General features: G+C 40.4%; 1 protein-coding gene across 1 annotated transcript in view; it reads left to right on the top strand.

Moving 5' to 3' along the window:
- Positions 1 to 22,034, top strand: part of ARFGEF3 (ARFGEF family member 3) — a 76,831-nt gene that overhangs the window by 53,788 nt on the left and 1,009 nt on the right. Inside the window, exons 23-33 of the mRNA XM_081339304.1 lie at positions 458 to 605; positions 2,988 to 3,110; positions 4,263 to 4,360; positions 8,014 to 8,158; positions 10,348 to 10,476; positions 12,760 to 12,936; positions 14,946 to 15,060; positions 15,698 to 15,800; positions 16,448 to 16,579; positions 18,051 to 18,181; positions 20,185 to 21,418. Of these exons, the coding sequence (XP_081195430.1) occupies positions 458 to 605; positions 2,988 to 3,110; positions 4,263 to 4,360; positions 8,014 to 8,158; positions 10,348 to 10,476; positions 12,760 to 12,936; positions 14,946 to 15,060; positions 15,698 to 15,800; positions 16,448 to 16,579; positions 18,051 to 18,181; positions 20,185 to 21,418 (2,535 nt within the window). The remainder of the gene's footprint in view (positions 1 to 457; positions 606 to 2,987; positions 3,111 to 4,262; positions 4,361 to 8,013; positions 8,159 to 10,347; positions 10,477 to 12,759; positions 12,937 to 14,945; positions 15,061 to 15,697; positions 15,801 to 16,447; positions 16,580 to 18,050; positions 18,182 to 20,184; positions 21,419 to 22,034) is intronic.

The following is a 22,034-nucleotide window of genomic DNA, read 5'->3' on the forward strand; positions in this document are numbered from 1 at the left end:
CTCACACTTTTCCGTGTTGTTCTCTACACTACTGTAGTGTATGAATTCACATGGTAAATAACCTAACCCCGATTTCATTATATGTGCAAAAATTTACTGAAATTAGTGGACCTTGTCAGCCTGAACCACAGGTTATCTTTATTAGCGACTGCGATGAAAAATTACGTTGTGACAGCGATGAAAAATTACGTGATCTATCCTCTTATTTATAACCTTCACAGATCTGTAAAGCAGAGTCGAAGTCGCAAGCACAGTCACACTTTTCGCTTAGCAACTGCTTCGCTTAATAACCCAAGTTGGTGGTCCCAATTGTAGTCGCTAGACAAGGACTATCTGTAGCTTGTTTGCTTGGTCCCCGCAAAGTCTTTTCTGAGCCCAGCTTAGTCTAAATCCAGTGTTGCATTTTCCTTTTGCTGGTTGTTCTCTTTGTAATGCTTTGGTGCTTCAATTATACCAGGTAGTCACCTCTATAGGAGAGCTGGTGGAGGTTTGCTCAGCTCGAATTCAGTCAGGTTGGAGACCATTATTCAGTGCTTTGGAAACTGTACGCAGCAACAGCAGCAAGTCAGAAGTCAAAGAGTATCTTGTTGGAGAATATTTGATGGGTGAGATTTCCCTAATTCTCTCTTCCCCTCCCCCCCCCCCGCTTTATGAATTAATTTCCGAAAAACAGTCGCAAAATAGCCAACAATAATGACTTAAACCGGCAAATTAAAGCCAATATAAAAGTTTGTTGCAAAATGTTAAAAGCAATCAAATGTAGTTGTATTTCTGTTTGGTAAACCAGCCTTGAATTTTTATCGGTTTAATTCTTAGCATATTTCAGGGGGGGGAAATCTAACGATTTAAGGATAACATTGTACTGATTTAAGAAACGTCACTCTTTATTATGTTTGTGTTTGATTTTTGGAGCTACACATGAAGCCACGTAAACAGTCCATATAATAACTGCATCTTTACAAACATATTAAAGGATGGCAACCATTTCCACGTAACACTGTTTGACTCCCCATTGCATCATAATTTCAGTATGAAATTGATCTGTGTTTAGCTTAGTTTGTGCTATCTCAAAATGTTAGCTACATACAGGGAATGCCATATGTATTGCTCACTGCAGCTGATCAGCAAGAGGATGCAAGTCATCAGATTAGTGAATTCTTACACTATCAGCGCTGCAATACCTACAGAACTATCCATCCAAAGTTGAGACTGAACCTCAGGGAGAATATCTTTTTAAAGAATGAGGCTAAGGTTTCCCCAAATCCAGACTAAAATAACACAACCTATTAATTGATTACTTATTCTTTTTTAAAATGTTTGGGTGTGTTGATCCTGGGCTGGACTTAATTTTCTTCTTTTCTTCTGCCTAACCACATTGCTGTTCCAGTAAGAATTAACTCCCTTTTTATGACCCTGCAATCCCTTAAGTCAGGTTAGACTCAGGGCAACAGGATGGATCTGAGCATTTACTGGCTGGATGCCCTTCCTGATGCCACACAGACTTGCAGCAGATTATTTTTTTTTCCTTTGTGCCCTAGGTGAGAAACATCGGCTGCTAACTAGGATTGAACTCTCAACCTTCTAAGTGGGAGGCAAGCATCTTCACCACTAGGTCACCATGCCGCTCAAATATTACCAAAAACCAAAACTAAAAAAAATGCCCAAACTACCAACAGCCTTTGCAAACTGAACTGATACAAAATGTGCTGTTCTTAGCAACCATCTGAAAGTGTTCATGCCTCCAGGCATTGAATAATTAACAGTTACTCAACTAGCAGTTAAAGTCCTGGTCAGATCCTTGATTGAGGCAGGTTTGACATTTTCCTAGCTTCATCTCCTTCCACACTGAACAGATCAATCTGTAGAGGTCCATGATTATTTTGCAACTATGCAATTAGTTATGCAATTGCATAATGAGATAAAAATGTGCAATATTTTTATTTAATTGATTTATAGCTCATCTCCCTATTGTGGGGCTGAGCTTTCGATCAGAAGGTCAGCAGTTTGGCGGGTCGAATCCCGAGTGCCGCGTAACAGAGTGAGCGCCTGTTACTTGTCCCAGCTTCTGCCAACCTAGCAGTTCGAAAGCACGTAAAAATGCAAGTAGAAAAATAGGGACCACTACGGTGGGAAGGTAACAGCGTTCCGTGCGCCTTTGGCATCTAGTCATGCCAGCTGCATGACCACGGAGACGTCCTCGGACAAACGCTGGCTCTTCGGCTTTGAAACGGAGATGAGCACCGGCCCCTAGAGTTGGAAACGACTAGCACGCATGTGCGGGGGAACCTTTACCTTTACCTTTACCTATCTTGGCTGCAAAAGAGACAGGTGAACATAAGGCAGTAACCCGAAGGTTACAAAGACTCGTACTTTCTAATGCTGATTATTAATTACTTGGATTTTTTTCAGTGCAAATATATTATTATTGTTGTTGTTGTTGTTGTTGTTGTTGTTGTTGTTGTTATTATTATTATTATTATTATTATTATTATTATTATTATTATTATTATTATTATTATTATTATTATTATTATTATTATTGAATGAATACTCTTATGGCAAACTGCTTAATGCTGAATTAGACCATTAGCCCCTCTTTATCAGTGGTTATTAGCAAAGCTTCTACAAGGCTGGACTTGGAAATTTTTCATATAAAGGTTCCAGTGATTAAATCTTGCAATACCACCCTAACTACTACTGTTACAATCCAAAGTTCATGTTTTGTTCAGTATAGACTCATATATGTTTATTGAATCTCTCTTGGTTTAATTTGACATTGAAAATGTCACCCTGTGCTGGAATCCTAAGTACTCCTATCTTTGCACCTCCTTGAGACTTTCCTTTGAGATTTATTTTTAAAATGCAATGGATGTATTTCAAAATAAGCCCCCCCACCACCAAAATTTCACATTATGTGCTATGAAGCCGTTCAGTTTCTAGAAAACAGAACATTTTGTTATCATCAAACTATTTTCTTTGTCTCTTAGGAAAATGTCAGGCTCCAGTGTTTGATGTCTTTGAAGCTTTTCTAAATACCGACAACATCCAAGTCTTTGCAAATGCAGCCACCAGTTACATCATATGTCTTATGAAGTTTGTCAAAGGATTGGGTAAAAGTTTTTTTTTTTTTTTAAGAAAAATTGGGCAAAATTTATGTCGTATGAGGATTCATGTTTCTTGAAACAGATGGCAAGCAGTGTGTTCTGGAGGATAGCCAACACCAAGCACTACTTCTGAATGCAGTTAAAACTATAACAATTTGTGATTTTCTTTTAATGAGGAAGTACCAGTTCTGTGATTTATGGAAGAGGACCCATATGGAACTTTTATGAGGTTCTGCAGCCATCCATCCCCACCCCCATATCTTTCCAAGAATGCAGGGGAACATTTTTGAATTGTTTTCTGGAGGTTGCTATGTTCCCATTTTATGCCTTCAATTAGCATTCATTAACAAGTGTGGAAGAGTTTAATGCAGCTTTCCTAATGCTCTAAATTTGGTATTGGCCAGACTCTAAAACCCGGGAGTGCAGACAATTGGTACACTTGCTCAGTGGTGGGATTCAAATATGTGAACAACCAGTTCTCTGTGTGGATGCCGCTTCGGAAGTCCATTCTGGGCCTGGGCAACAAAAAGTTAGCTACCGGTTCTGCCGAAGTGGTGCGAACCAGCTGAGTCCCACCACTGCACTTGCCGAAGATTAACAAGACAAAGTCAGCATATTTTCTTTGAAAGCCTTTTATTGCATAAATAAAAATGTAACAGGAGGGCACACTCGGGCATTTCATCATCGGTTACAATCAAAATGGATTATGTTCCTACATATAACAACACCAGGCAGGATCAGGAGATCTCAACTCCTCCCAGTCCATTTTTGTCTCCTGGCTCTTCTATTCTTTGCTGCCCGGTGGGTGGCAAACAAACGAACAAACAAATAAATTCTTCCGTAGCAGCAGATGGTTCAGCGGAATTGAGGCACAGGAAAACAATCCTTGGAGAAAGGACAGCAGTTGAACCCTGAGGAAAAGCTAAGGATACATGGATCCTCTAGCATTGTATTTGATCCCTGAACCGAGCCAACAATTTCTGCGTATGCTCACACACACGTTTTCTGTCTCTCCCCACCTGTTAATCCTTTGAAACTCTATTTTATTTTTGTGCCTGGGTAAACCTTTCTGGATTTGATTGACACACCGTTCATAACAGCAGTAGTCTTTTAATCTATTCTATCATGTCTCACCTTTTTTTCTTTCTCTCCTCCCAGGGGAAGCAGACTGCAAGGATATTGGTGACTGTACTTCAGGATACCCATCTACAGATTTGTGCCTTCCTGCTCTTGACTATCTCAGGAAGTGTTCCCAGGTGGGCAGAATGAAGCCATACAGCTTCAGTTGTCATTCCATCAAGGCACTTAAATTAGTTCCTAATCAGAGGCCCTTACGCACATTGAGCTTTTCATGTGCATTAAAGACCTGGCTTGGTGGTGAGGGCTGCATATTTCAAATCTCAAGCGATACGTTCCAGGCTGAAATAGCGTTAGGATTTGTGGCTTCCCCTATTGTTTTTTATTATAATGCCACATTGTAGAGGAGTTTTAAAACTTAAATTCTATTAGAAGGGCTTCCGGTGGCGACGTGACGCCGAAGACAGCCGTTTTCGGGCTGCCCGCTCCGCAGCTGTGTTTTTCCATCGTAAACAGCGCCGATCAGCTGTTTAGATGGATTTGAAGCCCCCTCCTCGGGAGAAGAGGAGGGGGTGAGGCCCCAGGTAGGGGTTGAGCTCTCCGGGGCCGCCTGAGCTGAGAGCTTGGGCGGCTGAAGGATGAGCCCCCCCGAAGCCTGGGTTGCTCCGAGCTGTGCAGCGCCTCTGCTCTGGGATTTTTGGAGCAGAGCCAGGCGTTAGCAACCACCCCTGCCAAAAGGAAATACTTTTGATTATCAAGATGCAGGCAGAGCGGTACAGGAGGTCAAGGTGAAGTGGACTCTTTATTTTTACTCTCTAGCTCAATGGATTTTATAGTTTTAAAGTGAAAGTGCGTAATAAGTGAAAGTGGGGGAAGATGGCGGCTAAAACTTCTAAAGCTCTTCGGAATGCGGGGTCTTCCCTGGTGCAGGAGACCTCATTGCAAGCTTTGCTTCCTCCTGCATCTCCCCCGGTATTGACGCTTAAGGATTTACAAGACGCTCTTGGAAAGCATGCACAATTGATGTCTGATATGATGGATGAAAAGTTGAAAAAGCTGGAGGAGAAAATGGAGGAGAAAATGGAGAAATTGGAGAAGAAGATGGAAGAGAAGCTGAGAGCAATGAGGGTGGACATCTTGTCTATGGTTGAATCCGTAGCTGAATGTGTGCAACAGCTGGATGTAAAAGTGGAGGATCTCAGTCAAAAGAACTCTATATTAGAAGCAAAGGTATTAGAAAATGAAAATATAAGGGATAAAATGGACGAAGAATTGAGCCTTGTTCAGTATCATCAGATGCAGTATGCTATTAGAATCAGGGGTTTAAAGGAGAATGGTAAAGAAGATTTAAAGCAGCTGATTTCTGAGGCTCTGGAAGGGGTACTGGGCCAGTCAGCATCTGAAATTGAGGGAAATATGGACAAAGTTTTTCGTGTAAATTCATGGATTGCGAGACAGAGGAAGTTACCCAGAGATGTGGTGGTCTATTTTACAAAGAGAGTAATTAGAGATGAAGTCATTCAAGCTGCTTATGATACTAACTTGGTAGTGGCTGAGCAAGAAGTTTTGGTTTTAAAAGAGATCCCTCCGAAGATCCTAAGGAGAAGGAAAGATTTTGCATTTCTAGTACAGGAACTTAAGAAACGTGATATTAAGTTTAGATGGGAGATTCCAGTTGGATTGGTGGCGACGCACGAAGGTAAAAGACATCGTTTGGTTACTGTGGCTCAGGCACGTGATTTTTATAGTAATGTGTTAAAAGCAACCCCCCTATCATTTTTGGAAGCTGCAAAAGGATACGGTGTGGGAAAGCTTCAAGATGTTGCAGATAGACAGACAGAGGACAATGGTGTTGGAGGGGATCAAGTCACAGTCTCATCGGTTGCTGCAGGAGGCCAGAAGATGACGCGTGCCGCCCTAAGAAGAGCGAGACGAGAGCAAGAGCAAGACCAGCAGAAAGTTACGGAATCTCCAAAGTGTGCTTATAGTGAAGATGTGGGAGGGGAGCGGTCTAAAGAAGTTTTGGGGGTCATGACAGATGTGCTCCAAAAGTTTTGGGGCGTTAAGATTGCTGATTAAATTTTTAGATTAGAATGTCAATGGAGATAGAGGAGAAAGAAAGGTTTTTTTTTTTAATATTTTACACAATTTAAGATTGATGTTATTTGCTTGCTAGAAAAGTATATTAGGGTTATGGACTTAAAGTATGTGTTGAACTAAGAATGGGTATGTAAGCTCCTAATTAACAATAAGTTGTCTTAGAGATTGCCTAAATCTTTTTTTTTATATACTCTTTTTATTCGAACTTTTATTTGAACTCAAGGATGATTTGGAACTGCGAGATATTTGGCGTGATACATGCAAGAACTATTTTTGATCATAGCTTAGTCTGGTTGGAGATCATTAAGATTAACAGAGATAGGCGCTTTTGGCGCGTAACTGAGAATTTGTTTGGAAATTAGAGAAAGGTGGGAGAATGCAAATAGCAGGTGAAAGTTTTTTTTTTCTTTTCTTTTTTTTGAAATTAATATGAATAAGGACTGGGATTAAGAAAATTTATTTTGAGTAAAGTTTTTTTTCTGTTTTCCTCTTTTTCTTTTTTACTTTATTTGTAATATTAATATTGTTTGTACTCATTTTATATGAGCTAGAGAGAGATAGAATTTATAGTTTATTGTTGATAACATAGGGGTGTTTATGTTTGTTTTTTGATTTTATACCCTGTATTTAGCTCTGGGAAGTCGGGGGGGGGGGAGGAGGGAATGGGGGAGAGGGATAGGGAGGGTTGGATAGGGGTGGGGGAGGGGGGGATTAAAGTCAAAATGTATTGTAAAACTTTTTAAATAAATAAAAAAAACTTAAATTCTATTGTGTCGCATTTACTGTTAAATTTCCAAGTAACAGGTGAAAGCGCATGGTCAGAAAAGGGTCAGTGAAATTAAAATCACAATGAAGATGGAAGAATATTGTTTCAAAGTTTTGTAATGAGCTACATTTCCATTCTCATATTTAGCCTCATTCTCTTCTCTGCCACCTAATCATTGCTCAATTACTTTTCGGCAACCTTAAATACTCAAAGAGACACTTGGACCTGTTTCCCAGAGGAAAAAAAGACACTGGGAGCCACAAGACTTGTGCGCGTGCACACCCAAGGGGGGAAACTTGATTGAAGAGTTTAATTAAAAAGAAAAAGAGGCTGCTGTGCATGAGTTTTCTCTCTGTCTCTCCCTCTCTCTCCTCCTCCCTCCCTCCCTTTCTTTCCCTCCCTCTCTCTCTCTCTCTCTCCCTCTCTCCAATCTTCTGGTCACCTGGCAAGCTGGCTTCACACTGTTCTGGACAAGCTGACACACATTCTTATTGGGCTGGCTCTCCTGCCCTGCTTTGTGCTGCTTCCTGTTTCCTGTGGAGACACAGCAAATACAGGAGCCCCGCCCAATAAGCTTGTCAGCTTCTCAGAGAAGAGCGTGAGTTACACACACACACACACACACACACACACACACAGAGAGAGAGAGAGAGAGAGAGAGAGAGAGAGAGAGAGAGAGAGAGAAGGGAAGCGCAAGTACCTGTCTCTGTCTCTCTCTCTCTGCAAATGGCTGGGAGCTGCAGAAGGGAAGCGCAAGTACCTGTCTCTCTCTCTTTCTCTGCAAATGGCTGGGAGCTGCAGAAGGCTGAAAGAGCTGCATGTGGCTCCAGAGCCACGCGTTGCCAACCCGTGAGCTAGACTGTCAGAAAAAAAATTAGCAGAGTGTTTTTTAAAATACGTAGCTTAATGTCATGATATGCCAATGGAAATCCCAAACCAATCACACCATGTCCTTCCCTTTTTTAGCTACTTGCCAAAATCTACAAAATGCCCTTGAAGCCTATTTTTCTCAGTGGGAAATTTGCTAACTTACCCCAAAGGATCCAGGAACAATCTGCGAGCAGCGAGGATGGCATTGAATGTGTCCTTTCTGAGTTTGATGATGACACAGGTAAGCAAATATGGCTTATCTAAAGAAGAATGAACTTCTAAAACGTGGTTCCTTAGCTATGTCATATGAAGTTCAACAAATAGATTTCAAAATAGATTGAAAATTTATATAAGGATTCAGATCAGAACTTGACATCATTTCCATTTGTCATAGAGATAATTTGCTAGAATGGAAAAGCTGCACCATAAAAGTTTTTAAAGTTTTTTTTAAGAAAAAAAGAGAGATGTAGGCTTAAATTTCTCTTTGATATTAATTGTCCAGACAACTTTTCCTTGGGAGCCTAAAATGTTAACACAGAGCTAAGGAGTCAGTGTCATCTTCTGCACGTGCTTTTTATCAGGTATTGTAGGTGCTTTAGATTTCCTGTAGCCATGAGGAGTGAAATATATGCCCTTCAGGGTTCTGTCTAATTATAATTCCCCTCATTTCCATCTGAAGCAGATTAGGCGCATGCAGTATGCAGATCAAATCTGCTTGCATACATTTCTTCCCCGTTATATTGCAGCCTTTAATGTGAAAATGTAAGTCTAGTCACTGTGGGAAAAGAAAGCATCTCCAAATCTGATTTCTAGTCTGTTCCCAAATTTAAACTCTGGTCTGTTCCAGATAGGGAAATGCAATTCAGCTACTGTAAAAGGCCTGCTATGCTGTAAAGCCTGCAGTTGCTATAACCTCTGGTTTAGAAACTGTAATGTATTGGGCCTTTTACTCGAACTGTTTTCATGTGTCTTTGAATGCTGCTTGACATTGCTTAATTAGGGTGTCTGTGTAACGGTCGTTGGCTGCCAAGACATGCAGTCTCCAGGACGATCATTGGTTGGCTCTGGGCGGGAATATGTTCCTTTAAACCAGGCATGTCAAACTCGTGATGTCACGTGATGTCACGCGGCATATTGGAACTTTTTCCTATTGCCGAAAATGGGATGGGCGCGGTTTCTCTGTGACGCTGTGGCCCGCGGGCCAGCAGTTTGACACCCCTGCTTTAAACCTATTGGCCGCCACCTAGTGGCCAACTGTATAAGTAGCTGCGTAGAAGCCTCTGTTCTCAGTTCTGTGTTCCTGTTACTACAATAAAGCAATGTTCCTGTTGAACCCTCTCGTCTCGCCTCCTGCTTCCCAAGAATCCACTACACAACAGAAAGTATAATGCTGTCTAAGGAATTTCCATTGGAAACTCATTGCCTATTTGATTATTTGCCAGTTTCTCAGTTTTTCTCCCTCATTTCTGCATGACTGTAACAATACGATATGCATCTGAAAACAAACAGATCATTGATTTAAAGAGAGCAAGCATTATTTCTGCAAGCATCATTATTTCACAAGATGCTATATTTGAATGTATGTACAATGTACATCACAATATAATGCCTTGATTCAGCAGAGATTTCTGTCCTCAGCTAGAGCCATTTGTAGACAATATCCTAGATATGCTTTTTGTATATACCCTATTTTACAACGGATCTGGATTCTATATTTATTCTAGCTCACCTTTCTACTTATACCAATAATCAAAGTGGCTTGCTGTCATCCCCCTTTTGTTACAGTCTTCTGTTTTCCTATCACTTGAATCATTGGGGGTTTTCCCCCTCACTGAAAAATAAATATGTTAACAGAGGAAAGATAGTATGAAAAAGCAGCAGAGTTGTGCTAATTACTTTCTGAATGGAACTAGGCTCAGTGTATATCAGAGGTACAACTATGCTGTGTGTAGTTTTTCAAGCTGGTCAAACCATTTGTCCTTTTCTTTTTACAAAGTGGATAATCTTACTTTGGGGGAAGGTTCGAACCAGGTTGTGTTCCTCACTGATTAGTGAGTTTCTAGTTTTTAAAAGGCTACCCCTTTGTGTTATATCAGAGTAGAAGAAAATAGGGGTGTGTGCATTGATTGTGGTGTATGGCATGAAAACAGTGGATGATTTGGCAGCTAAATTTGGGCAAAAGGATAAGAGAGAACCAATTCCAATAGCAGAAGCTCACATGGAGAATTTCTTTTCTGACGAGCTTGGCATTTGGCATTTGATTAGCCTTTGTTGGAAGCCAGGAAGACAGAATTGAGCAAGTCTTACATGCAGGCTATAATAAAATAAAAACAGACATAATTGAAATAAAGAAGTATGAATCTGGGAAAAAATACAGGAAGCTTGTCATATATTATCCATATCCTTTAACGTAAGATTTTGTTTCCTTAGGCCTTATTAATGTCTGGATCATTCTGCTAGAAGAGCTAACAACTGCCATATCTAATTGTCCTCGGCAACACCAGCCTCCTACTCTGGATTTGCTCTTTGAACTGCTAAGAGATGTTACCAAAACACCAGGTAATTAACTGAGTTTCAATACAAAAAAAATAATTAAAAGCATATCTGATTTCCACCACAAGAGCCAAAATCTGCGAGTCATAGCATGTCAAAGGAAGCCTTGCCCCCAAAGCAGTGTGGCTTAGATTATGACAACACGCCTCCATTTTGTAGATTTTGACATACACATATGTACACTCCACCAATGCCACTGATTTCCACATCTGCTTCCAGAGAGGGTTTGATGCCAATCACTTTATCTCAGACCAATCTATTTCAAAGGCTTTTTGTGGGAAAATATAATTGCAGAACATTTTCCTGAGAGCATGCTGTGTTAATTAAGTCTAACTGCTGTGATACAAACAAAATGGAAGATCAGGAATTGAGAAGAAAAGCACACCCAAGAGCACCATTGTCTTGCCATTTCCATTTGTATTCCATGTTTTATAATATTATTAAAACTAGTTGGTGCTGGTATATTTATATTTTGCATGATAGTTGGTAGTTTTAAATAGGAATATAAAAGCTGTTTATGGATCAAATGATATTGTACTTCTTTTGCCTCCCCAAATTAAACCATTGGCTTAATTCATTAAATTAAAAATGAGCAAACCTTTTCAAATAGGGGGAAAACAACTCCAAAATTCTGGTACTCTCCCTCCAAAGTTACCATTTTCTCACAGCTTGATGTCTTTCCTGGTCAATATAAGTTATTTAATTATAAGTAAGAGGGCGCAATGGCTGAGCGGTTAAAAGTGCTGAGCTTGTAAGCTGGAAAGCTGACAGCCCATGTTTGAGACCTGAGCGCTGTGCAACAGGGTGAGCTGGGCATTACTTGCCCCAGCTCCTGCCCACCTAACAGTTTGAAAGCATGCAAATGCAAGTAGATAAATAGGTACCACTTTGGTGGGACAGTAATAGCATTCCGTGCACCTCAGCATATAGTCATGCTGTCCACATGACCATCAAAATATCTTCAAACAATGCTGGCTCCCTCAACTAAGAAATGGAGATAAGCACCATCCCCTAGAGCAGACATGTCAAACACAAGGCCCGGGGGCCAGATCAGGCCTGCGAAGTGGTTTCATGTGGCCCGCGAAGCCATCCTGGAAACAGTGAGGGAACGGCCCCCACTGCCTTGGCCCTGGCCCAGAGACTCTCCTTCTACCAGAGACCCCCAGATCTGTCCCACTCCTGCCCAGGCCCCCATAGGCATCCTTGATGCGAACGATGTAGAACTGGCCATGCCCACCCAGTAGGCCACACCCACCCTGACCATACCCACTGGGCCCCTTGAGGGCAACCACAATGCTGATGCGGCCCTCAATGAAATTGAGTTTGACACCCCTGCCCTAGAGTCAAACGCAACCAGATAGGGAAAACCTTTAGTATAATTCTAGGCAATTTATAAAGGAGATACAGATTCATAAATAAAGCTATATAAAATCATTTGCAAGTCTGTTGTCAGTAAAATACTCTTTCCAGACTATATTTCTTTAAGGTGACTATATTCAGAAAAAATACATGTTTATCTCAGAGAAATAATATAAAAGTTGACTTGTCAGATTAAGCTTAGAGACATCATATGTGAATTTTATTTATTCACTACTTTAAAAGATTTATAAAGCATTTCCTTCCAGAGGCTCTAGATGATTTACAAAAGTATGTCTGTCTTCCTGGTACAAAAAAGAAATGTAAAGAAGATGGCTAGTATTACTCAGCTAAGTATAGCTCTATCATCTCTTTCCTGCATGCTTTTAATTTGCTGGTCCTCAATAGGCAAGCTGTGGTTCTTGAGATGTTGTGGAGCATAACTTTAGCAACTTTAGTATAACTTTAGCAGAAGAGTTGTGGTGGCCCAATGCTTAGAATGCAGTATTGCAGTCTATTTCTGCTGACTGGCGACTGCCAGCAGTTTGGCAGTTCTCATCTCACCTGCTCAAGGTTGACTCAGCCTTCCATCCTTCCGAGGTCGGTAAAATGAGAACCTAGATTGTTGGAGGCAATGTGCTGACTCTGTAAACCGCTTAGAGATGGATATTAAGCACTACGAAGCGGTAGATAAGTCTGGTATTGCTACTGGTATTGCTACCTTACCGTGGTCCATCTTGGCTGAGAGTGTTGGGAATTAGGGTTCAACAATAGCTGGAAGATCATAGTTTCTCTCTCTCTAGCCTAGTCAGTCAAAAATTCCTCTTCTCTTCTTTCTTGAGATATAGCAGAGAAGAGTAAGATCATGAGTTAACCTAAGCTTATATTTGAAAGGGGAAGAGATTCTTTATACTGCTCTTTTTCATCTTTTAGGCCCAGGATTTGGTATTTATGCAGTTGTATACCTCCTGCTCCCTACAATGTCTCTCTGGCTTCATCGCAGCCACAGTGATCATTCTTACTGGGATGGGGCATCCGCTAATTTCAAACATGCCATTGGCCTTTCCTGCGAATTAGTGGTGGAGCACATTCAAAGTTTCATACATTCAGGTGAGTAGAGCACATCTCACTTGTTAACCTTGCGGCGAATAAATATGACTGTTGTAGATTCATGCAACATAATCAAAAGCGTGTGGATTAGCCACTGAAATGAGAAAGAGGCCATGTTAAAGTAAAACTGGTTTAGTTTCTTCATATATTTCATATTTATTGCTGCTTTCTATTCCAGCAGGCGAGGAGAAAATGGAATAATTCAGCTAAATTTCTTTGGTTTGTACTGACGTTCCAAAAATGGAAATCGAAAGATAGTTGGAACCTACTTATGTATTACACACCCACATACGTTTTATATGGCCATCCAGTTCCCTGCAGACTCTGGTCTACTAACAATAATAAAACAAAAACAAGGACCGTTCAAAACAGTGAAAGCAATTACAATAAATCAATTACTATACTGTGTACCAGGGGTGCCAAATAACTCTCTTTCAGTGACCTCTTCTAACTACCTGGCCATAGCGCTTGAGAGAAAATGCAGGTGTTTAATGTCTTATACAACTACAAGGTCCGAACCCTCTGGGTCTCCAGAGGCATCCTACTCTGTAGGGCAGGGGCACCATGATGGCAGAGAAGGGGTCCTGCAGGGTCCTGCAAGATAACACTATTTCACAAAAAGGAGCCCTAGAACATTATTTTTTATTTTTTTTAATCCCATTTATATCCCGCCCTTCTCCAAAGACTCAGGGTGGCTTACAATCTAAGAAGCACAAATCAAATGTGCTTAGCAATAGCCTTCATTCTATGTATATGCCTGCTTATTAGGGCTTTCACCCACCCCCCCAGCGGCATTTTTACAAAGTCAGCTTATTGCCCCCAACAATCTGGGTCCTCATTTTACCTACCTAGGAAGGAAGGAAGGGTGAGTCAACCTTGAGCCTGGTGGGACTCGAACCTGCACTAATTGCAGGCAGCTGGTGTTACTTAAGGAGGCATTAGCCCACTGCTCCACCAAGGCCCTTTATTGGATCTGGTGGGCCCCCAAAGTCTCAACGTGATATCATCAGTCGTATTATCAGCAACTGCATAGTAGAACTTAGATTCCAGGCATGCAAGCATCCTTAGATGCTTCTATTTGGAATACTGGGTGTTGTTGTTGTTGTTGTTGTTTTTATCAAGATTAAACAAAACTTTCTGCCAAAATAGAACATTTTTCCCCCTCAAAAACAAAATTTGGGATGGTTCACAAATTGTTCTTATATATGATAATTGGGTTATTTAATCAGTAGGAAAACTCTTAATACATATGGCAGTACCTACTCACACTTGGTTAATCTCAAAAATGTAAGTACTTGAATTATAGCACTGGGTGAGGAGACCAGAATTGTTTTTATGTTTTATTTATTTATTTACTTATTTATGCCTCATTTTTTTTATTTCTACAAATGCAGCAATACAAGGTAGTGAACATACCCAATACTGTTTCTTCCTCCTATTTTCCCTACAAAAACAGCCCTATGTGGTGGGTTGGGCTAAGAGAGAATGCGACTGGCCCAAGGTCACCCAGCTGGCTTTCATGGCTAAGGCAGGATTTGAACTCATGGTCTCCTGCTTTCTAGCCTGGTACCTTAACCACTAGACCAGGGGTAGGCAACCTCGGCTCTTTTATGACTCATGGATTTCAACTCCCAGAATTCCTGAGCCAGCTATGCTGACTCAGGAATTCTGGGACTTGAAGTCCATGAGTCATAAAGGAGCCGAGGTTGCCTACCCCTGCACTAGACCAAGCTGGCTATAATTACCAAGCTTTGGTAATGATTAGGAGGAAACAGAGCAGTCCCACATCTATTTTCAAAAAAATAATATGGCTGTTCCCTAAGCTCACCGGGAGTAAAGGAAGGCTTTTCTTCTAGTAATACTTTTTTTAATCATAATAGTAAAGTTGGAAGAGACCTTGGAGGTCATCTAGTCCAACCCCCTGCTCAGGAAGGAAAGCCTATACCATTTCAGACAAATGGCTGTCCAGTCTCTTCTTAAAAACTTCCGGTTTTTTCTTCTTTTTTTAGATGTTGGCTATGAAAACATGATCAACACAATGCTGAAAGATCTTTTCAAGTTGCTTGTAGCTTGTGTAGCGGAAACCACAGAGACCATCTCTAGAGTCGGGTGCTCTTGCATCAGGTAGTACAGATTTTCTTTTAACTGAGATTGAAGTAAATAAATATTTTGTCTTCTTCAAGTACCTAAAAATTCTCTTTGTTTCCTGTCCAAACAGAACATTAACACTAAATGCACGGTCAAGAAAGAATGGAAGTTATTGTATTGTTCTTCTTCTTCTTGTTGTTGTTGTTTGCTTTCATTTTGTGATATGTTCCCCCTACGTAACATCTTGATTGTACATGATAAATTTATCACTGGCTAAATGATTATTATTGCTGTGAACCTCTCCTGGGTGACATAGACATGAAAATCAAATGCAAACAAAGACTCAGTACTTTGATAGCACATACATCTCTTCACAATTCTCTAACCTAGCTGGCAGTTCAATAAGGACTGTCATCTGATTGTCAAATGTATGAATGGAATCCAATAGTTGCCTTCTAATAACTGAATATTCAACAATTAGTAGGAGAAGGCCACTACCTTTTGCCTGTGTACATCTTCTTGCAAATGCTCTGAAGAGCTGGGGAACTCCCAGAAGAGATTTTAAGGGTGTGAAGAGGGGAGAGGTTGAAAGAGTACAAAGCAGATTCCAGTGGTCATTAGATCATACCAAATGACTATCTGTGATTTACACTATCTTGTTTCTTCTCTGCAGATATGTACTTGTGACAGCTGGTCCTGTTTTTACTGAAGAAATGTGGCGTCTGGCATGTTGTGCCTTAGAGGATGCTTTTTCAACTACTCTTGAACCAGTGAAGGTATAGCCTATATATTATGATGGATTCCCCCTCCCCAAAGCTACTTACGACCCGGTTTCAAAATTCCAACATCAAAAAACACCTTCCCCTGCAGTCATGTGATAACATTTTAGGCCCTCAGCAACTGGCCAGCATTTACAGCTGATTACAGCACTCTGTGGTCACATTTACAATGGTTTTGCCAGAAACTGGTGTTTTGTTATAATTTCCAGTAAAACTGACCCATAGCAAACAATGAGTTCACTTAAAGGCCACAGTTACAGTTGCCTTAAAAAAGGTTATAAAATTGGGCCACTCTACATGTTGACCTGCCTTAACGATGGTCATGATTATGACTATAATTGCCAGGATTAATGATGGTGGTAAGTCAAGAACTACCTGTTACTTTCCTTTACAGTGGACTTTAGTGAACATTAGTTGCATGGCGCAGCAAACCATGTTTAGTTTGTGAATCTTGGTTGCACCATCTTACAAAATGTACCAACCCAATATCTATAATGCGAGTCAAAATTAACTGTGCTATCAGGTTTATGTTGGAAAAATGGAAAGTACAACTAACAATAGTATAATATGAAAAGACGCTGTTCAGCTTTGTATGTTGCTTAAGATATAGTTTACTATACCAATAACATTTTGCCTCTCCGTAGAATCTGTTGGGCTATTTCCACAGTGGATCTGAAAATCTGAGCGGTGATGCCTGTGAAGTGAAAATGGCAGCTCCTTCTCTCTCCCCAAGTGCTGAAGCTGAATACTGGAGAATAAAGGCAATGGCCCAACAAGTAAACAACTTTGTTCCATACTTAACTTCCGATAAAATCAATGCTTAGATTTGACTAGATTAATCGGAACATTTTAACCATGCTCGAGTTTATTTTATGCTATCTGGCCTATAAAGGTGGGGGGTTTTATGTTGGTAACATAACTGACTTCACTTATCTAATGTTAATTACCCTGACATATATCTATACGATTTTCTTTATCTGTTTATGTTTAAAGTTTGTGTATTGCCCTTCCGATTCAAGGGAATGATCCCTTGACATTGATGCCCTCACAAAGTTGAATTAAGTTTAAATAGGCAAAAATCAAGAAACTATGAAAAATGTAATTCATTGAGTGTTGGGGGTAGAAATATCAGTTACTCAGCTGGACAGGTTTTGCCCATTGAATAACTCCATTGGCAATGCAGATTGAAAAGGATCTGCCTTGAGGCCATTGATCCAACAGATTGTTTGGGGAATATTCTGCACAAAGGTAGTTCCTCTAGTCTTGCTGAAGTCCTCTACCTGAGATGAATTAAGTAAATAGTCCAAATGTCATGGTTCCGATAGATGAAAACAATTAAAAGAACTTTGTTCTGTTTCAAGCAAAGGGGGCTATTCTTGCTTGATACAAACAGATAAACTCCACGGAAAGGGTTTCATTCAGATTACTTTAATTCATCATGCATTCTCTAAACATTAACTCACAGTTACTGGAGAGATTCTTCTGAAGCACATTTCATAATCTGAACCCAACATGTAGGTGAAAAGAGATAGTATCACCCATGTTAAAGGGGCAAACAGCTCCCGTGGCTGGAATCCATAAAAACCCCTGCTGGCCTGCATGTAGCCAGTAATCCCAGGTAGCCAATCAGAAGTCGCTCCCAGTGGCCAATCTGAAACACAGATGGGACCAGGTAACTTAAAACTACATTACCCAAAAGGCTATCCCTTAAGGGGACAGTTCTTAATTCCTAAAATAGCTATTTACTCTGACCAGCATAAACTTCAAGGCAAAGATTTCTTCCTTAAAGAATATTTTATTCAGGAAACAAAGTATCTTACATAGTTGAACGCAAGACTAAAGTTCCCTCCCCCCCATACAATGTAACAAGTTGCAACTCACACCCCAGAAAGGCTGTCATTAAATGACATTCACCAATTAATCTGAAAAACGGGCTCTCTTCCCCACTTCACAGCCCGCCAAAACTTTATCTAGAATTGACTTTGAAGCTCACCCAGCTGCAATTGTTTAGGCTAACTTAAAAAGCTCAGGCATTCCCCCCTTCTACATCTGAGAATCCAAGCAACAGAAAAAGCACAAGTAAAGCAAAAGGTAAAATGGCTGCAATTTCTTAATTGTCACAGCATTGACACCAAGACTTAGATTGTCTCATTTTAATTCCAAATTGCTTGCTCTGGTGCTGAGTTGCCTCTAGTTCCCGAACAACAATAAGGAAACAGCACATTGGTATGATTTTTTTCCCCACAGGTGTTCATGTTGGACACACAGTGCTCCCCAAAGACACCCAATAACAAGGAAGGATTTGAGCATGCTCAGTCTTGTGTGCTTATTATTGAGCTGCCTCCTGATAAGAAGTCCAATGGCCATTCGCAAAAAAGGTAAGGAACAGATTTCTAAGATTAAACAACAAGCAAAATGAGGCAGAGGAAAGGCACTTTATACTCTTATTAATATTTGGATAGTTTAGTACAGGGGTCTTCAAACGTGGCCCTTGTGGAGTTCAACTCTCAGAATTCCTCAGCCAGCATGCCTGGCTGAGGAATTCTGGGAGCTGAAATCCACAAATCATAAAAGGGCCAAGTTTGAAGACCCCTGGGCTAGTGTCTTACAGTGGGAAATAAAAAGTAGTTGGAATGTGTAATTCAGTAGATCACATGTTTCCAAACTCTGCTCTACAATGACTCCCTTTAAATAATAAATAAATATTGGTAAAGAGAATGAATGGGGATGAAAAAGAAATATATGTATTTTGTCTTTAAATTTTACTCTGTACACCCTGGGATGTTCAAGCTTTGCAATAGAATAAGGAACATAGACTGCAGCAAACGTTAATAGTACAAGATTTAAAAACTGGCAATTCTCTTTCCGAGTTGCTTACAACCCCCGCCCCCGCCGCCCCCAAGCAGTGCTGATTTGCAGTTTGAGAAGTCCAGCATTACATAAGGTCTTGCCTCAGAATAAGAGTGTGGTGGTGAACTGCATAAAATATCCTTGGCACCATTAGTGCATGCTTAAGATGCAAACCCTCGCAGCGAACCACAGATTTGCACCTTTAACGCTGAGTTAGCCAAAATATGTGAGAGGGAAGGGGGAATATATGTACAGTATGATGAAACTTTTTTTTTAGAAGATATTGCAGAAAGCCGACAGCCCTTAAACCCAGATTTCTGGGTTAATTGTGAGCATTTGTACAAAACTATGAATTCATTGTAGGAATATAATAAATAACATTCATGCCGTCCCATTTCTCAACCTATTCTGATTGGGAGCTCATTCTGTAATTTTTTTTTTTAAGCAAGGATACAATTGTCCCTCTATACAAGACTTGCTACAACAGTGGGTTTGCTTGCTTGCTTATTTTATCTTCTCTTGCATGTCAATCCCGAAGTGTATTGCAGTTTTGTTTTCACTTAGTCGAGTTTCTCTTTTTTTCTGTCTGATTTTTCTTTATAATGCTGCAACCAATACACAGGAAACTTGGGTAAGACAAGAGTTTCTTTCCTTCAATGCAATTTTAAGCCAACGTCCAAATCATGTATTTTCTTAAATGGCATTTGAGATACAGATATTTATCCAGAAAAAGTATCCCCTTAGCGATTTAAGAAATTGAAATAACTATTGAAAACTAACTTATTCTCTAACTATCTAGTTTAAAAGGGAGAAGCTTTCCTACCTTTTTAAGACTAAATCAGCAAGGAAAAAGGCCGGTACAGTTGTAATTTCAGCTCTTGGGTGAATTACAACCTCTGTAAGATGCATTTATAAAATGCATTTTTAAAATGGAAACCCTTGAAAGTTCCTGTGTATGTTCCACCCTTCCCTTTTTCCACACTGCAGTGTGCAAATATGCCACAGTGAGATATTTGCTATTTTGCCAGGAGTGAATGTGTTACCAAGGACAACGACTTCCCGCCATGTACAATTTCTGGCACACTGTGATGTCTCACTGCAAAAAATGCATGTATGTCACAAGAGAAAACACCCTCACCACTGTTACCTCCAAACTGAACTATACATCATTTTGGGCCTCATTTGGGCTAGTCTTTTGCCTAGCGTTCCTCAGAAAGCCACAATTTTCTTTGGTGCCAGAAAACTAATGCCAGTAGGCCACCACCAGAGAGTATTAAAACACAATGAAAGCGCTATAAACACAACCGCGATTAACAAAGCCCACACACTGCAAGAACAAGCTGCAGATGATAAGCAGCATTAGTTAACAACAATCTTTACAACAAAAAAATTATAATGATTATGAGGTGGTTATTACCTTATCACCTGAGGTTTCTTGAAGAAAGAGGTTAATATAATTGAGCCATTCAACAAACATTAATGAGGTTCTAAATTCTCTTTCTTTCTTTCTTTCTTTTTCGGCTACCCAAAGTATCCCTTTCAGAACAATTGTGGTGAGCCTGCTTTCCCACCAAGTGCTGCTGCAGAATTTATACGATATTTTATTGGAAGAATTTGTGAAAGGGCCGTCACAAGCTGAAGAGAAGGTAACACACCAGTTGCCAGAAACCAAACTCACTGGTTTCCTCAGGTACATTTCCATGCAGAACTTGGCAGTCATCTTTGATTTACTACTGGACTCCTACCGAACAGCCAGAGAGTTTGATACAAGGACTGGGCTGAAGTGCTTGCTCAAAAAGGTATCTGGCATTGGCGGGGCTGCCAACTTGTACCGCCAGTCGGCCATGAGCTTCAATATCTACTTCCATGCCCTGATCTGTGCTATTGTGACCAATCAGGAAAATATCACTGCAGAGCAGGTGAAGAAAATCCTTTATGAAGAGGATGAAAGGAGCACTGATTCATCCCAGCAATGCTCTTCAGAAGACGAAGACATTTTTGAAGAGACTGCTCAAGTCAGCCCACCAAGGGGGAAAGAGAAGAGGCAGTGGAGGGCCAGGTTGCCATCTTTGAGCGTTCAGCCTGTGAGCAATGCAGACTGGGCTTGGCTAGTCAAAAGGCTTCACAAACTCTGCATGGAGTTATGTAACAACTACATTCAGATGCATTTGGATTTGGAAAATAGTGCTGATGAGCTCCCAGTCTTCAGAGGAGACCCTTTCTTCATCCTTCCATCCTTTCAATCAGAAACATCCACACCATCTACAGGAGGCCTTTCCGGAAAAAACACCCCTTCAGAAGATGATAGAAGCCAGATTAGGGACTCGCTCGCTGAAAACTTCACTCCTAAGGGAAGTACAGATATTCTGCTTGTTCCACCTTTGAGCCCCAAAATGGAGAAGAAAGACCAAGGCAGGAAAAAAGAATGGTGGGAGAGTGCTAGCAACAAAATTTACACCATGGCAACAGATAAAACCATATCAAAACTAATGACAGAATATAAAAAAAGAAAACAACAACAGCATAACTTGGCTAATTTCTCCAAGGAGATGATGAAAGCTGACAAGAAAGGGGATCCTCTCGGTGCAAGAGGGCCAGATTCACCTCTCCCCCCCCAAAGGCCACAAAATCTGATTGATCAAGGCCAGATGAGGCACTCCTTTAGTGCAGGACCGGAGATTCTGAGGCAAGAAAAGAGGCCGCGCTCCGGGTCGACTGCCAGCTCACTCAGCATATCGGTTCGGGATGGGGAGGCACAAATACAGGTAAGAAAAGAGGAGAAGAGAGGAAATAAAGTGAAAGAACTTTTAAATTTGGGACACCTGCTTTTGCCTTTCATATTGGGACACTTGGTTTCTTAATTGGTTTCTAAATACAAACCTACGGTTATATAAAATAAATTGTTTTTTAAACAGAAGCCTACTACTATATAAAATATGAGATGCTTGTGTCTAGACAATGAGTCTTAAGCATATAGCGTTTTTAGCAAAATGTTCTGGTGTTGTTATATACATAAAGATATACACAGATTCCTACCTATAAAGCGTATACATAGGGCTTCTTGGCAAAAGTGCCTTAGTCTAACATGAGCACTCTGACAATCATCGAAGTTTCTTCTGTACTTCAGAATTTTCTGTGATTAGTTCAGATGTCAGTCAACAAGATCCTTGTGAACTTCCCAGAATGAGTTAATCTCCTATATTTTTTTTTATTCAGTTTAGTTTAATTCATTCAAAGTAGTCACCAGCTGACTCCAAGTCAACTCTGGGTGGTGTACAATAAAACCAACAGAATAAAAATTGAACTTAAGAAATACGAAAAGATAAAGGAAAGAAACAAGAACCAAGAGCAGATGCAGCTATCCACACCTATGCACAATGT

Source organism: Vipera berus, assembly GCF_964194415.1.
Source record: "Vipera berus genome assembly, chromosome: 1".
In the NCBI taxonomy this organism is placed as follows: domain Eukaryota; kingdom Metazoa; phylum Chordata; class Lepidosauria; order Squamata; family Viperidae; genus Vipera; species Vipera berus.